This window comes from Embiotoca jacksoni, unplaced genomic scaffold (genome assembly GCF_022577435.1).
Source record: "Embiotoca jacksoni isolate LCO1_2020_lvr unplaced genomic scaffold, fEmbJac1.0.p SCAF_12, whole genome shotgun sequence".
Taxonomy (NCBI): Eukaryota; Metazoa; Chordata; class Actinopteri; family Embiotocidae; genus Embiotoca; species Embiotoca jacksoni.
Window position 1 is genome coordinate 5,025,536 of NW_027185252.1, and position 16,902 is coordinate 5,042,437.

General features: G+C 40.9%; 1 protein-coding gene and 1 long non-coding RNA gene across 2 annotated transcripts; one reads left to right on the top strand and one right to left on the bottom strand.

Annotated features, from left to right (window-relative positions):
• Positions 1-1,701: 1,701 nt before the first annotated feature.
• Positions 1,702-4,723, bottom strand: six3a (SIX homeobox 3a). The gene is made up of 2 exons (XM_069144368.1): positions 3,902-4,723; positions 1,702-2,043 (listed from the first exon to the last, which is right to left on the bottom strand). The coding sequence occupies exons 1-2, from the start codon at positions 4,591-4,593 to the stop codon at positions 1,851-1,853; spliced, it is 885 nt and encodes a 294-aa protein (XP_069000469.1). The 5' UTR covers positions 4,594-4,723; the 3' UTR covers positions 1,702-1,850.
• Positions 4,724-7,347: 2,624 nt separating this feature from the next.
• Positions 7,348-16,384, top strand: LOC138195188 (uncharacterized). The gene is made up of 3 exons (XR_011178001.1): positions 7,348-7,822; positions 8,051-8,177; positions 9,356-16,384. It is a non-coding gene; the product is annotated as an uncharacterized lncRNA (long non-coding RNA).
• The last annotated feature ends 518 nt before the right edge of the window (positions 16,385-16,902 follow it).

The following is a 16,902-nucleotide window of genomic DNA, read 5'->3' on the forward strand; positions in this document are numbered from 1 at the left end:
ATAGCAAATCTACCCTAGTCTTGCAGCATAATTGGTTGGGGATTTGGATGGAAAGGGACTGCAGGATAGAAAGCCTTTTTTTGGAGGGGGAAATGGTTCGCGTCCGAGGAAGAAAAGCTCTTTTCAGGGGCCACAATGGGAGATTGGGACAGGGGAGGAGTCCCATCGTGATTAGCCCATTTAATGGCGCGTTTACTTAATTTCTGTATTCACTAGCAACGGTAAACAAAAGAGGAAATAGCACTCACATTTTTAAGTGCTGCATGACGTTGACGTTTGCCAGAATTTGTACAGCGGCAGTCATATCGGGCGATTTTACCTACATGCATGTTTGAATCAGAGGTGTAATAATATAATACGCAAGGGGTAAAGTAGGCTATGTCTCCTTCTGGGAAATATAATCTATAACTTTTACAAGTAAAATTACAGCATTAGGTTGCCTTTTAGCACTTTAAAGGACCAAACTATTTACAACAATTTGACAAATAATCATCATAACAAGATTAAACACTGTTCTGGAAATAAAAACAGACCACATTTTTGTGAGTTTAGCCTCCTGACTGCATAACCTGCTCCGGGGACGCGTAAACCACGATGAGCATTAATGCTTCCACAATCCAATGTTGACCCAATATGAACATGTGTTTAGCCATTTATCACTGTCCTTTATCCGTAATCGGATGGAAAGACAGAGATCATGCAAAGAGGTATAGCAAATTGAATACTCCGCTAGATTTAAAAATGTATGGAACAGAACAATCACGAAAGAAAATTAAAAAAAAAAAAAAACACATTGGATAGGCTAATGTAAATATGCGCTTTGGGCGACCCTGAGGCGGCAGAGAGGAGAGGATGGGGCACCTTGTAGACTTAAATAAATGTAATAACAAGATATCCCCCTTTTCACATCTATTTTAAATGTGACTGGTTACATTTTGACTTTAGCAACCCCACAAAAAAGTAACCAAAAGCAACAAAAACGCCTACAGCACTTGAGTTGTAAGTTTTGACAAATATTTTATGTAGGAACACCAAGTCAAGAAAAGTGAGGAAGGGATAGAAAAGAGGATGACACGGGGGAGAGCAATAATTATGTACAAGCATATTTCTACACGTATATTACAGACCGGGAGAATGATCGCATTATTTGAGATATACATAATTCAATATAAAATTTTGAAAATAAAAATAAAAATCTGATACAGTCATAAACGGTTCCGTTCGACATTTTTTTGACCATGTACCCCACACAGGCAGTGACAGAAGTGTATTAAAAAAGGTGCTTACGACTTAAAATGATTGTCTGATGAACACAAAGTAAAAACAGGATTGCATCTTGTCTGCATGGCGGCTGCTTCACCGTCATCGTCATCATCATCATCATCATCATCATCATCACTTGGACTAAAACCGGAGATGGGAAAAAGTGCGACGGAGACACCAAGACGATCTGTTTTTATTCCCTCTGATCGATGTTCCTGATGGAAAATCTTGCATTCAGGTTATTTTCCCTGATTACAAAATGAAAAATAAAATAAAAAACGTCATGCAAGTAGTCTAGTAGTAGTAGTGGTGGTGGTGGTGTGGGGGTATGAAGAGGAGGGGGGAGGCGTGGGTCCTTTGAAAGCGCTTTTTAATAAAAAAAAAAAAAAAAAGGAAAAAAAAAAAAAGGAAAAAAAAAAAAAAAGAAAAAAAACGACGTGCTTTTATCTCTTTTTATTTTAATATTTATATCAATCGGTCCTTTTTTCATCCGCGATATTTCATAAGTCTTTTTTCTTCCTCTCAGGTCCATTTTCCCTGTAAATATTTCTCTTTTTGTTTGTTTTTGTGTTTTTTTTTCCTCCGTATCATACATCGCACTCCGAGTCACTCGACGTGACGGACAGGATGGACGTCCCAGTATCAACTCTCTCTGTCATACTGGAAACGCTGGTAGTGGGACTGGCCGCGGTCGAAGGCGACTCTGCCGAGCTGTGAGGGGTGAGGCCGGCCTCTGAGAGGGACCTCATACCGCTCGGTCCTATTGCTTGGTGCTGGAGCCTGGAGAAGAAAAGAGGCGAGGAGGGGAGAAAAAAGAAAAGAAGAATTTTTTTTTTTAGAGAAATGGCAATTAGACCTGAGAATGTCCCCCTTCCCCTCCTCCTCCTGCAAAATAGGGGTTCAAACTCGCCTTTCTTTCCCCCTGCCGGCCCCAGCCATGCATGCATGCTTTTATCAAATAGCCAGCTTTCAGGGGACAAAACACAGCACTATTTAGACTTCCAAATGTTGGAAGAAATGTAATGGGCTTTCTTTTTTTTTTGTTGTTGATTTTGTTTTTTGTTACAAAAGTAGACTTCATCAACGCGCAAGTTAGTAATCTGCGATCTAAATTTCCTTTCATGGAAAAGCGTTAAATCCAGCTCGGTGTGTTTAAAATAAGCAGTTTGATGCCGTTTTAAATTTGTAGTTTTTTTTATTTCTTTATTGTGGTTTTAGTCGCTCGTTCATTTGTTCAACGTTTACTATTTTTCCCTAATTCTGCATAGTTTGATTTATCTACACCCCGGTGACCCTGCACGCTCAGAACCAAATTATTATTGTTTTTTTTTTTTTAAATTAAAATATTGGCCTTTGAACAAATGCAAAATGTCGTGAGGCTTTGACACAGATGTAATTCAGTCTGATAGAAGTGGAAGTGTATGAATGAGTGACGTCGAGATCGAGGCTACTCCAATCATCCTAAATGTTTATCTCCAATCCACTACTGCATCACGGGGGGATAATGTCAGTCTGGAAATATATCTATTCATTTAGCAAAAAGATTAGAATAGTGTTCATATGGCTTAGTTCTCTCCGCGGTATTTTCTAATCAATTATAGCATTTCAATGGAATGATACCACACTTAATGTTATGAATACAGGCTGTGTCTCCAAATGCTTTTTAATACGCATGCTCATTTTAGTCGAGTAATATCAATAATATCTGTAATATCCTTTGAGATAATCTTTCTTTTCAACAGTGCTGAGTAACATGTGATGTTAAAACAATAACTGCAATATAGTACATGACAAATGTGGCTGCACGCTGTGTAGCTTAAATAAATCATGACATAGCTTTGGTGAGAAACATAATAATATTCAAAATGATTTGCAAAACATGACAATGCCAAACGAATGTAAAGGTACAGATACAACGATTTAACCTTTGACATAATATATTAAAGCTTGTCCAGTGTTGTTTATTTTATAGCCACAATGCATAAGGTTGTTTATCTTCTTATCATCAAAATTGTTTTTATACTATAAATAAGTGAAGTCTAACCGTTGAAGATTATACATTTAAACACTCTTTATCATGTATTACAATACTCTCAGTTTTACGGAAAAGATAAACACGTGTTTCTCTTTGAAAACAACACTGCGCATTAATCGTTTCCTCGGTCTAACAGCAAATGTAGTTTATGATTGTATTATATAATTATATTATTTAGAGGTATGTGACTATCAAACTTGAGTTTTAACATTATTAGTGTTTTTTGTTTTGTTTTGGGTATTTTTGTCTGATAATTCCATATTTTATTGAAAATACCTCCGAATTAATAATCTATACCAAAAATATGTTTGAAGCTTTTCTGAATAAAAAATAAAAGTGTGGTAAATTTAGGAGAGTTCTGGAAATTTACACAACAGCACAAATCGTGTTTTAGACGTTATCCGGTTGCACTTCATAACAAAAATGTCGCCGCAGCCTGCTCCCTCCACCTGACAGACAGACTTGTCTTTTTCCTCGACAGCCTCTATCCCGAATCATAACTCCATGTTTCCACAAATCTCCTCTTTTATTTTTCAATGTTTGTATTTTAGTGCAACTTTACTATATTCTAGTGTTTTGACAGTTCATACAAAAATCACCAACCTGTTTTTGGCCGCCGCAGCTCTGTCTCGTTGCCTCCGGTTTTTAAACCAGTTTCCGACCTGTGTAGGAGTGAGTCCAGTGGCTTGAGCCAGTTCCCTTTTCTTGCTGGGATTTGGATATGGGTCCTGAAGGTACCACTCCCTCAGCAGGCTCCGTGTCCGCTCTTTGAAACAGTGCGTCTTCTGCTCGCCGTCCCAGATGGTCCGAGGCAGCGGAAACTTCTTCCGCACCCGGTACTTATCGACGGGTCCGAGGGGACGACCGCGGAGCTTCTCTGCCTCCTGGTAGTGAGCTTCCAGCCACATGGCCTGCAGTTTGCCGTGCGAGTCCTTGGTGAACTTGTGGTTCTCCAGGATGTGGTAGAGGTCTCTGAAATTCCCCGTGTGGAACGCCACCACGGCCCGGGCGCGCAGGATGGACTCGTGCTTGTTGATCGCCTCGCACGCTCCCGGAGCCACAGGCAGAGACCAGAGAAAGCGGCCCAGCCGTTCGATGTCCCCGGTCTCCTCCAGCGTCTCGCAGACGCTTGCCACCTGCTCCGGGGAGAAGTTGAGGGTCGGTAGCTGAAACATGGACAAGTCTTCTGGAGACCTGGTGGTGGGAGCGCTGTTCGCCAGGAGCAGAGGGCGATCAGCGAAGTTTGGCAGGAAGAAATGGGAGGGATAAAGCTCTAAAGGGGATCTGAAAACCATGGAAATGACCTGAGAGAGAAAGAAAATTATCGAGAAAAAGGGAAAAAAACCGAAAAATACGGCAAGTAAAAAAGATTGAATGATTCAATGGCTATCGCCTAATGACACCAGCCTCATAATATCTCCCCCCTAAATCCGCCGTTGAGTGTAGCATTGAAACATTTTGTTTCCCTTTTCTATTGGTCTTCTTGGTGTCGTTGTAGCGTTGTCATGGCAGCCCTGCCAATCACTGTCAAGCGTGCCAATCATTAGCCAGTACGTAGCGCGAGGCTTTCACCACTTGTGCAGCACGCACGGGGGGTTATCAGAGTCTCCGATCTCCACAGCAACCCTCCCACCGCACCGCGCGCATCAGGCACAAGCCAATGCTCGCCTATCTGCTGAATGGAATGAGCAATTAGAGGGTGGAATATTATTGCGATCTTAACGAGGCTCGTTAAAGCTAAAGAAGATATGTAGACTGGAGATGCTTAGCAGAGACGGGAAGGGAGGGAGGGAGGCAGAGGGAGCTTTAAATGGGTGACAAATGGACAACCAATGACTGCAACTCCGGAGTACACGTTTTGTAGAAGCGATCAATTTGCACATTATTTTCTCATAGTTTTTCCTGTAGTAGCTACTTTTTTTTTTTTTTTATATGTATATATCTTTTTAACAATTCATTGATTTTTGTGCGAGGGAAAGGAAGCGTTTTAGTTTCCTTTTCATATCTGTTATCGCTTTCCATTTTCAGAGTGTGACACAGTCTTAGAATGTTTTGGCATTTGTCCTGGATCCGTTGATAATTTGAAAAAAAAAACAGAAAAAAAAAAAAAAAAAACCTGCATGCTGGCCGTTTTATGACATGCTCTGAGCATGATTTTTGCTCCGGCTCGCTGGTGTGTGTGGTCACTTTATGTTGGAGCTGGTCCGGGTGCTGCAGTGTGATGCCGCTCCCCCTCCTGCTGTCCCCGGTCCTGCCTCTGGGACTCTGGGTGCAGCCCTGGCCCTCTGCCCGCTGCCTTCTTTCCAACCAACAAAATTTATTGTTCCAAATGAATATCGATGCGCAGCGTTGTGTTAATTAAACAAAGATCATGGCATTGCAGTTCGAAAACTAATTTGCTGGTGGCATCGCCCTTTTAACAGTTTATCACGATTTTGTATAGTTTGGCCCTCTAATTAAAACAATTACTATTGGAAATACAATCAGGTGGCTACATGAAAGCTTCTTGGGGACATAAAAGCAGTTTTCATGTATTTGATCTAGTGGTGAGGACCTGATCAATGTCCACATCCAGTCATAGGATTCGGCTTATAGCGGTAGCCACGGCGGTGTGATTTTCATGTTTATGGCTAAAACGGCTTCATATTTAGACAGGGCTTACAGGGTGTTAAAATGGTGTGAGTTCACTCTAACATGAACAGTGGTCACATTGTGAAAGAGCCGTGTACAAGGCGTAGCATCTAGACTCCGCTTAATCCGCCCTCAATAAAGCTGACATAATGATCCTAAGCCGCCTTTCTACAAAATCATTCAGGAATTCAAAACTTTTGCTTCCCTCTCTCCGATTTGCACATTCTCCAGGGCTGGCCAGATAGACCACCGACTTCAATCTTGGAGGGACAGTGAGTAGACCAGCTTGATTTGCATACATAGTCAATGCTACCTGTTTATAGTCACCATTTAACCTTAACTGACACACTTTAACAACTGTGGGTGCCAGCGTGCAATTGCGCACTTTTACGCACAAGCGTTTTGGGCATTGGGGTGCTTGAATTCTTGCGTGCACGTGCGTGCACGCGTGTGTTGCAAGTGTCTGTGTCTGGAGGTGTGTGTGTGATGCAGAGGAGGGGTTGTGATGATCCTGTAGCAGGATCAGACGTTTGGTTTGTGCGTTACTGTTGGGGTTGCGCGCGCGCGCGTGTTTGTGTGAAGGGGGGGGGGGGGGTAGGGTGGTATATGGGATCAAACCTGTCCACTACGAACTTCAGGGGGACTAATTTCAAGTGGCACTTGAATTGGTCCCATTGGAAAGCTCCGTGGACTGGAAGTAAAGGCTAGTATTTTCATGCTGGTGTTAAAACTAACCTCCTAGCCTATTTCCCCCTATTTCTCTCCCGGTGTCTGTCTCTCACACACATCCATGCACGACCCCAACATTAAGTTGAGAGTGCAGGCTTAGCAGCTCTACTCCGAATATGCAAAGCCTCCTACCTGACTGGGTTCCCGCTGCACCAATTTAGGTGATCACCATTCAAGCCGAGGCTGCAGGTATTATCCAGCATTATGTTTTGGAGGAGCCTTGTTTGGGAGTAGCCCTCGCAGGCAATTCGGAAATCACTCCTAGAAGAGACTAGAGGTGAAATGTAAAACCTGAATGGGGATTGAGAGAGGAAAGCCACTGCTAATTCACATTCTTTTACATGGCTTTTGTTTACGTTAAGCATGTAATTAACACCCCCTCCCAGCCCCCCCACCCCCAAACAAGTTTATTCACCTGCAGTAATTGTGTGTTTATCCGAGAGCTTGCTGAATGTTCCTAGCAGCGGGGGACGAGAGCTCTGAATGCACATCGAGCATTTAGCGTCTTCTTCGTTTACTTACAGCCTAAACCTCCAGACATGACAACACAAACAGCGTTTTGCCTTCTAAAACTCTGGATATTTTTTTGGTCAAGCAGACGCTGACGCCCGTCTTCTGCTCTGCAGCCACATCTCTGCTCTTGTGGTTCCTTATTCCTGTTGATTGATTGTGAAATGCACTGAACAACTTTAAGAAAAGTTTTGAATACATGAAGTTATTAGTTTTGTGGTTGAAGAATAGGTTACTTCTGTTCTTTGACTCCGTTACAGTAGTTTTTGAGGCACGCATTGTTAAACATTAGTTACCATGCTGATTAATTTCCAGTAAGTTATTTTCATTATCAGTCTGTTCCAATAAGGGGAGCAAATAAACAAAGCTGATGTTACGTCATGTACGGGAGTGAGAGAGAGAGAGAAGGGGACCGGATGAGAGAAAGAAAGAAAAAGGTGATGACTGTAAAAGGTAAGAGGGATAGAGAAAGAAGGCACGAAAGAAAGGGTCTTGTTTTATTTTTTGCTCCCTCGTTGACCCCGGTTTGGCAGAGGCTGGCCAGAAAAGGCAACAAACCCCTCCCTGGCAAACCCAGGAGAGCCTCATGTGCCTGCTGCTCCATCCTGGACTCATCTCAACAATACACAGGACGTGACTCTGGAGTAATCACGGGTACGTACCAAAAATCAATTCTTTTTGGGATTTTCTTTTTTTTTATTCTTTTAAACAGAATTGCCCAATTTGTTCTTGAACGCTTGAGAACCTTTAATTATAATTGTCCTGTCAAGAGATTGGTACAATTTCATCTTAATTAAGTGGAAACTCATTGCTCGTGTTGCATATCAGGATTTACCTTTTTCTTGTTTTTTTTTTTCCAATTGCTGTCTTCGTTCCCTGCAGAGCTGTGAGGAGGGTCCAGTCCTCGGACTGTCACCATTTAAGCTTGGAACTGGAGGTGGCACCGGTTCACTGCTGTTTCACTGGTCAGTGTATCCAAGATCGTGATGGAAATTCAACTGCGACTCCTGTAAGTTCTGTCACCTTATCCACTTTGTCAAATATGTTCGGTAAAACTAGACTTTTTTTTATTTTTATTTTTTTTCGGACACTGATTCAGGCTTATTTATTTATAGCATTAAATAGAAAAGCCTGTCAGGCATTTTAGTTTGAGCCAAGACACATCTTTTAATCACACGAGTCCGCTTTTTATTTGGTGTATTTGTTATTTTTATTCACCGAGCACCAGGGAGATGTGTGTCTTTGCAGAGCAGATGTGTGGTGCTGTCGGGACGGGGCGCACAATCCCTCCGTCCCATGCTGGCCATTCCAGGCTGCGGAGACGCTACACTGCGCCTACACTGTAAAAAGTGTCAATCTAAAAATACGTTTTTTTTTATTTTAGCATTGAGTTATGAAATACGGTGAATGCGTTTTGAAAATGTATGAATGTATTCCAGAAAATGTTTTGCAGAAAAACTCTAAAAACATGTTGAGATCGTTTTGTCTGTTTTCATTCCTATTTTTCATATTGGATCAGTGTAATTTTCTTAACTGTAATTGAGAATGGACATATTCTGATTTGCTGTAGGGGTCTAACATTTCTTTCTACAAAATATTCTGCAATGCATAAAATTTGTGGAATCAAATTTGACAGAATTTCACCGATACAAATTGCATGATAAAATTAAGACTGAAATGGTTAGATATTTTTTGCAGTGCATTTTTCCTATTCTCACAGATAAAGCCATACCCAGCTGCTGGAATATTTGTATTTGATATTTCCTTTACACACACTTTACAGACTAAATTTACGCATGTCATTTTGCATTTGATTTATTTGATTGGATGACCTCCACTGCCAAAACAATTGAGACTGATGCAGCACCTTGAAACAGTAAACAGTTGCTATATTAGTAGGACTTGTAGGTGCAATAGGTCAACCGTCTTTATACGTTTGTAGAAACTTATACCAAACACAACAGTGCCCTAATTTGAAATTAAATAAATAACAAATAGCAAGGATTGAATAAATGCATTTTTTTTTGTTCAAGTGTTTTCACAATGATCTGTAAATGTGGCGCCAACTTTAAATAGCAAAGCGTGTACAAAAGTTTTAACATATCTCTCCCTCTCTCCCCCTCTCTCTCCCTCTTTCTCGCTCCCTCCCTCCTTTCTTTTATTGTTTTTATTGTGTGGTCTCATTAGGGGGACTTCCTGGCAGGGCTGGGAGCTTGTATCGGAGCTGTCCAATCAGTGTATTTACACGGGTTGTTAGCGACAGTTAATGAGGGCTCCTCCCCGGGCCGGTAGAGAAAGGCGCCTCAACATTAAGATTTACCTTGTGTCAACTCGTTACTTCTAATGAACCTCCATGCAAAAGCCTCCTCGTACTCAATGGAGCCGTGCGCCCGGATCTTGTGTGTGAGACCCTGGAAGAGTGGAGCTGCAAGCCGGCTTCCCTCTCCCCCATCCCCTTTTCTTCCGCTCACTCAGGGAGAGTTGCTTTTTCTCTGCAGGACCCGGGTCTATGATGCATGCATGCTCTGTATGTCCCCGCGCGCGAATGTGTGTGAAATCAATTGTCTTTAAATTGCCACTATAGCGCACGATCATATACCGCTGTAAATCAACATATTGTTGAAATTGATAAACATTTTTTTTAAACATTAATGTCTAATCATCACAAAAAAATGTGGTCAGGGAGGACAAAGAAGCAGGAGGGTGTTTGTGTTTGCGTGCCTGTATCACAAACCTGATACGTCTTCTATTGTTTGGTGAATGAGGCTTGACATGTCAGCTTATTGCCTCTGCAGAAGTAAGTTCATTTATAATCACCCTCCATCCCCCACGAGAGCACCGAGCACAGATCGGGCTCTGGTCCCTCTGTCCAACCCTCGTCTGGCCCCCAGTGTGGCTTGTTGAGCCGCATCAGCAACACATCACTGCCCCTCAATTCAGGTACAAACTGGAGGAGTTTGGCAGATCCCTGAAGTGGACTCCCCTCTTATTCCTCTAAACCACAGAGACACCACTTAAAAATCAATTAGGCTCGTATAGTCTCTCTTTCACTGACAGTTATCATTTCAAAAACTTTACCAAATTTTAGGGGAATCAACTTAGATTCATTATTTGATTTTAACTTGCAGTGGCACCTTATTTATAGGCTACTCTTTTTTTTTTTGCTTTCATGAGGTAATTTACATATTTTAGTAATCTGTTATTTGACAGAAATTAGAGCCTACCAGGTTTTGGATCTTTTGAAGTTGCGATTTGGTGAATAAAACGTCCCCTCTTTATTCATTTATTTGATACTCTCTAGATTTTATTCTCGTGTTAAGCAATGCGTTTAAACTGTTACACAATACGTTTGCACACGATAATGGGATTTAGTATTTCTGAAACAAATCTACATCCAGCAGCCACCAGGTGACAAAGTGGCCGCAACTGTATACTCACGGTTGTTGCCTCTTTGTCACCTGCTGGGGATCGTGACAGAAAACAGTTTTGTTTCCATATCTTTTAACAAAAATAAATAAATAAAAATGATTTCTATAAATCATTTGATCAAGTCTCGATAAGTCATTAAGGCATTTTTTTTTCATGACGTCTTTTTCAACATGAGTTTAACGGCTCAGCCGCCTGGTCCTCCGTGTTACCGAGATGCAGCAATATGACACGAGGCAGCAGCGCTGGAGGAGCCCACGTGCTCACTCTTCCAGGTAGATGGGCTGATTTGGAGACAAATAAATGTAATGGGCGCATATCAGATGCATTGCCCCAAGCTTTACATATGATGCTCACCTTCCATTCCCCAAAGACTTTTTTAATTTATTATTTTTTTTTTTTTTTAAATTTTTAAGAGCAAAACATTTTGAAGAGTAAAACAAAACCTTCACTTTTTTTTTTTTTTTTTTTTTTAAAGCTGAAGCTCCAGTGTATTTCAACATAACCCTAAAGAATAATTCTGTTTCAGTCTTTTCAGCTGCATGTGTGGACCTCAAAGAGCACTCTGGGATGGGGGGGGGGAAGCTAACAAGATGGCCAGAGTTACATCAGCACAAATGTTGACAGAATTTCTGTTTTGGATTTGGCTGTCTGGGCTGATTAAGCGCCCAGGCTCTCAGATGCAGATAGGAGCTGTGGAGATGGCCCTTTAGCCCGGTGTCACAGGAGCTGACAAGCTGTAATTACTGTGGCTGACATATCGCTCTCCAAGCTTATACTAATGTGAGCGATGTGGATACCACAGACAGCATACATACATTGGAGACTACACAACTCTTTGGCCACGCCAGCCCTGTTTAACCCCTGATCAGATGCTGCTGGGGCGGCCACATGCGCCGCAGCTGACCTTTCCCATTTTAACATTTCAGCAGTGAAATAGCCTCTTATTTATGAGCTAGTGATATGTAGAGGAGATCATAAGGCTGGGTGTGAATGAAAGAAACAGCATGCTGCAATGAGACATAAAAGTACATCAGTAGAAAGTAGCTGAGCACATTTACTTCATGTATTTGAGTGTTAGTTTATGCTAATTTACTACTCCAATAGATTTATTTGACAGATAAATATTTGAAACCCAAACGTATGATCATCTTCAAGATATTATGCAGGTAAAACTAATCAGATGCATAAAGTTTTAATACAACTTCACCTCCTTGCATGTAATCTATTAGTTCATATTTCAATAACAAAATACAGAGGGAAGTAAACTCACTGCATCAGTAGTGGAAAGTGAAAAGTACACTTACTCAAATACTGTACAAATTTGAAGTACTTGTATTTGCTTGAGTTCCTCTATATTATGCTTAATCACTTCTACATTTATGAAGGAAATATTTTACTGTTCACTCCTTTATATTTATTTGACAGTTAGCTGCTGCTACACCTTGACCAACGACATTACAATTATAATGTCTCATTGACAACATTTCATAAATATTACGTATCACAAAATACACTGAAAAGGACTATTCTGCAATGTGATTACTTAATGTTTGAACATTTTGCTGATAGTTCTTCTTTGACTCAATTACAATTGTAAATACAACTCTTTCAGGCTACTAAATGAGCATACATCTCTTCTAACAGGATGGATATATTCATCATGAATAAAGATAGATAAATACACCATTACATGAGGTGAGGTGCTTGATTTTAACCATGAGATGAACTCATGTGACCCAGCACACGAGTTGGTGCAAACCGGAAACGTGTTAACAGTCAGAGAAGCTGCTCGATCATTTCATTCCTCTCACAACATACACAACTTCAGTTTCTCAGCGGGTAAATGCTTTCATTAAAGCTTCATTTTGTAATCGACTAATGTGAGTGATCTATAGATCCATATCGAGTTAGTGCCCCCCCCGCCCCCCCCCCCCCCCCACACACACAAACGCTGTTTCTATTTGTGTGAAGGTTAGTCACCGTGTCACCTGCGATCCTGTCAGTGTCTAACATTTTGATTGTTGCGATGTTTGCAGGCAACCAACAAGTCACCTCTCTCTCTCTCTCTCTCTCTCTCTCTCTCTCTCTCTCTCTCTCACTCTCTCTCTCTCCCCTCCTTGACTGCAGCTTTTGACATTACTCCGCTCGATTGCCCGTTTACCCCCAAGTCAAGTTTGAGGCAGGCATGAAGTGTAAAAGAGGTGGGCCATGTCATGTCCGCTCAGTGCGCATGGGGCTGTTGGCCTGCACGGCTGTGATCATTGTTCGGGAGAACAATTCCTGCACAGAGCAGACAGGAAGACAGCGGATCAGAAAAATGTGGAAGAATAGTTGCAAAAGGAGGCTGGTGGGACATTGTGCTCATATTTTTCTCTGCAGCAGTCTGGGTTCATTATGAGCGCCTGGTTTGTTTCCGTGCAGGCCACACTCGGACTGATACTTCTCCTGAACATTTAGGTTAAGACTGCAGTCTCTCGTTGAAACTCTCTACAGTACGTTTACTTTGCTTGGTGTCGAGAAAGCACCATCTGACCCTTCCATCTGAACACCACTTCAGTGATGTCAGTATTACTGAGATCGCATATATCCACCTTAATTGGCTACAAAAACTTCACTTCTCTTTGGTGTCTGTGAATGCAATTTCCGTAAACAGCTAAAAAAAAAAAAAAATCCCAAGAAAATCAGTTTTAAACTTGACGGTTAATTTAAGACGTAACCTACTAAATGACGTTTTAGTGCATTTTTGGACTGAGACAACCCAAATCAATAGGCTAGATTTAATTAGGCTGTACGTTATATAGCCTTTAGCTATGTAGCATAATTAGCAGAGTTTTATATTGACTTTTTGTACTGTTATCTCCTTATTTTCAAACGTGCTAGACACCGAGATGTCAGTCTAAAAAAAACAAAAACAAAAAAAACCCCATTTGTTTTCGGGCTATTTATCATCCAGTCACCCCTTTATGAAGTTTAACACAATGTCACCTCTGGACAAAGTGCTCCTCGTGCCATTGTAGTCCTCTATGTGGCCCACCGTCTGATCAAATGAAACACCTCTCTGTTTTAATGATTGATTAAGTCGTCGGCTAATTGTTCTCGCAAATTAAAGTGGTTGCTAGGCAACATATTAGTGCCGGTGTACTGACCTTCTGCTTATGCAGACTCAGGTGTGAGTTTATTGCGGCTCCGACTCAGCAGCCAATCAGAGGTGAGGACCGGAACTAACCGTCCTATAACTGGAGATGACAGTTTACGGGATAATAAGGAAGGGATGCAGCGGGGCCGAGGAGAGCTGGTTACTCACGAGCAGCACCCCTTCCAATCTAATTTGTGTAACATCTCCGTTTGGCTCGACAGATCGATAGCTGACGTCTGGGAGAGATGAGGTGAGAGAGGGGTGACGGGGAAAGGAAAGGAAAGGAAAGGAAAGGAAAGGAAAGGAAAGGAAAGAAAAAATAGACTGGGATTAATTATGTTCGGAAAAATATATTACTAAATTATTATTATTATTATTAGGCCGATTATTATTCATTTATTTATTTATTTATTCATTTTAAAATCCATAAAAATTCAGCCACATTTTGAATATTTTACAGCCTTTAAAATATCTTCAGCTTTGAATAATCAAACACTTCACATGTCAATATGTGCAGATATTATTAAAATTGTAAAAATTTATTCAGCCTATGTCCCTAAATGGCAAAAGTGCCCCCGTTAGGCTGGCCATTCCCCTTCCCTCCACTTTATTCATTAAAATAAAACTATGACGTAAAAAAAAAAAAAAAAAAAAATAAAAATGCAAGATTGCTTTCAATTATTATTATGATTGATATTATTTAAATTTCAGTCAGACTGTCTTTGTGGTACGAGACTATATGAGTCAATCCTGCTGCCTAAAATATGATTATTCCGTGATTGAATGTGGTGGGCTGTTTTGCTTGCACACAGTGCTGATTGGCTTGCACAGTATCAGTAGTTTGTATCAGGTTAGTACGCTCACCACGCACACCCACTCCCTGCTATTGAGACCACAATGTTTTCACATGCACGGGGCTCATATACACACTGCTGAAATCATTGGAGCCTGCATGTAACCAGCAATCTCTTCTGAGCAGTTTACACACGTAAAAAAAAAAATAATAAAATAAAAAATAGTGATATGCAGCGACAGTCACCGCAGGTATTACACACAAACTGAATAAAGACACCTCTCGCGCTGCAGACTTGACCTATATCCGTCTTGTCTGTGACACATTAAGATATTTCAGCTTTATTATTGCTGTTCATTCATTATTCAGCTTTAGATGATTAGCTGTGGATGGCAGATGTCAGAGCGTGATGGAGATGTTTATGTTTGACTGATTTAAGGATCCATTATCCCGCCCGCTTATCAAACATTCATGTGTGGCAGCTGTAGTTGTGGCTCTGCCCTCCGTCGTGTCTCCTGTGGCCGCTTCGTTTCTCTTCTTATGAGGCGACCACGACCTTTCCACTCAGTTAACCTATTATCTTTTAACATTTAAGAGACAGCAGCGTCTTCTGAGGAAAAAAAAAATATCTAAATGCATTATATATATATATCAAAGAAAATATGGGTTATATACGTAAAAAAAAACAAAAAACTCCCACAGAAAAGCCAGCACTTTATGGCACCGCGAGCAGAAAATACTATAGATTATTGTGAATTTAAAAGTGAGAGTATAGCATCAGGAGAGGGCCCATTAAAACAGAAATAACGCAGCTATACTGTCCAATATTACTTATGAAGTGCAACGTATGATAATGCCAGAAATATGACAGAAAAAGTAACTAAGAACATGCTGATTAATGTTACTATAAACAACTTCTATGACTCAGGTTGCTGCTGAGCACTACAGACCTACCAAATTAGACGAATATTACATTGACCTTTGCTTGAAGGTATCGATTCAGTTGACACAATTACTCCTTTCAGCTAATTACACATTTGTAAAGATCATAGCAAAACAGCAGAGCAATAGACAGCAATTAATTCTAATGTGAGACATCATTATTATTTCTAATGATTTAATATGACTTTTAGTTGTTATTCAAAAGAAAACACAAACAAGTGTTATCCTTTATTTATTCAGGAAAGTTCAAATAGTGGCTTTATTATTTGATGAGTGATGAGGGAGTTTTGTTTGGGAGATATTTAAATCAGTCTGTTTTCCTTGTGATATAACCGTAATAATTGCTTGAAGTATTTGTGCTGTCTCACCATAAAATATTAATCAACACAACACTTTAAAACTTTTCCAGATTTTGTTTGTTGCTTTTATTTAATTTGTGAATTTGATCTATTCCTATTTGCTGTGAACTCCATGAGTCCCTCCATCCAAACAGATACAAAAAGAAATGTAACTTTTCCACTTTAATAGTTGGCAGCATGGCTGTTTTGTGTTTTTTTTTACAAGCTAAAAAAAAAAAAAAATCCCTGGAGCCCCTGCTCTTCACAATAATATTTTCTCTCCCGGTTGACTGTGGCTGCACAGACCATCCAGCGTCCATGTCTTTTTGTAATTGCCCTGTGAACACGGTGGTTTTCATTCTTTTGACCCCTCCGTGAACAGCACGCCGCCGCCCTCGCTGCTCCCCTCCACCCCTTCCAAACAGACCCACACAATGCTGCGTGTGCATGTGCGCTCTGCGGTATGTGGGCTAAATGTCGTGCAGAGGTAATGGGAAGTAGTCGGAAGGTAAGGTCGCGGGTTCACGGCGGGGTTAAAGAGACCCGTCCGTGGCTCCTGTTTGGTTTTTTTTTTTTTTTTTTTTTTTTTTTTTTTCCACAACTCCGCTTCCTTCCTACAGGAGGATGTGTCCAGCGTGCCACCGTCCTCACCCCGCAGCAACCCCGTCACTGCACAGACCGTGTTTGTTTTTCTGCGTTTATTAAATCTTCCCCCGGCAGGAAAACGACCAACATCACCACGTCACGGGTGCTGGTGAGTTTAGCACTTTGCATCCCTCTTCGGCTCCCTGAGAAATCTTTTGTGTTTGGGCTTGTGAAGTCTCGTTTCTATTTATATCCCCACATCTTGGCTTGCTGTTCAAGGCTGTTGCAGTTTATCCTATTTTCAAGGTGTTTTTTTTTTTCCCCAAGATGTTTTCAACAGGCGACACAACTGACACATTTACAAATTTTTATAGCAAAGCAAAAAACAAAATAAATACAAGCGTTTCTAAAACCCTCTATCAGGAAACAGATTATAATGATATACCCTTTAGCCTTTAGCACGGGAAGTTGTTTCACATCTTTTCACTTTATTTAAAAAAAGTATTCATCA

Excerpts from the sequence above, each read along its gene's own strand:
- six3a (XM_069144368.1), bottom strand. The coding sequence starts at position 4,593 with ATGGTTTTCAGATCCCCTTTAGAGCTTTATCCCTCCCATTTCTTCCTG. Across the intron at positions 2,044-3,901 it reads GCTGCGGCGGCCAAAAACAG|GCTCCAGCACCAAGCAATAG; the intron begins GTTGGTGATTTT and ends TTTCTTCTCCAG.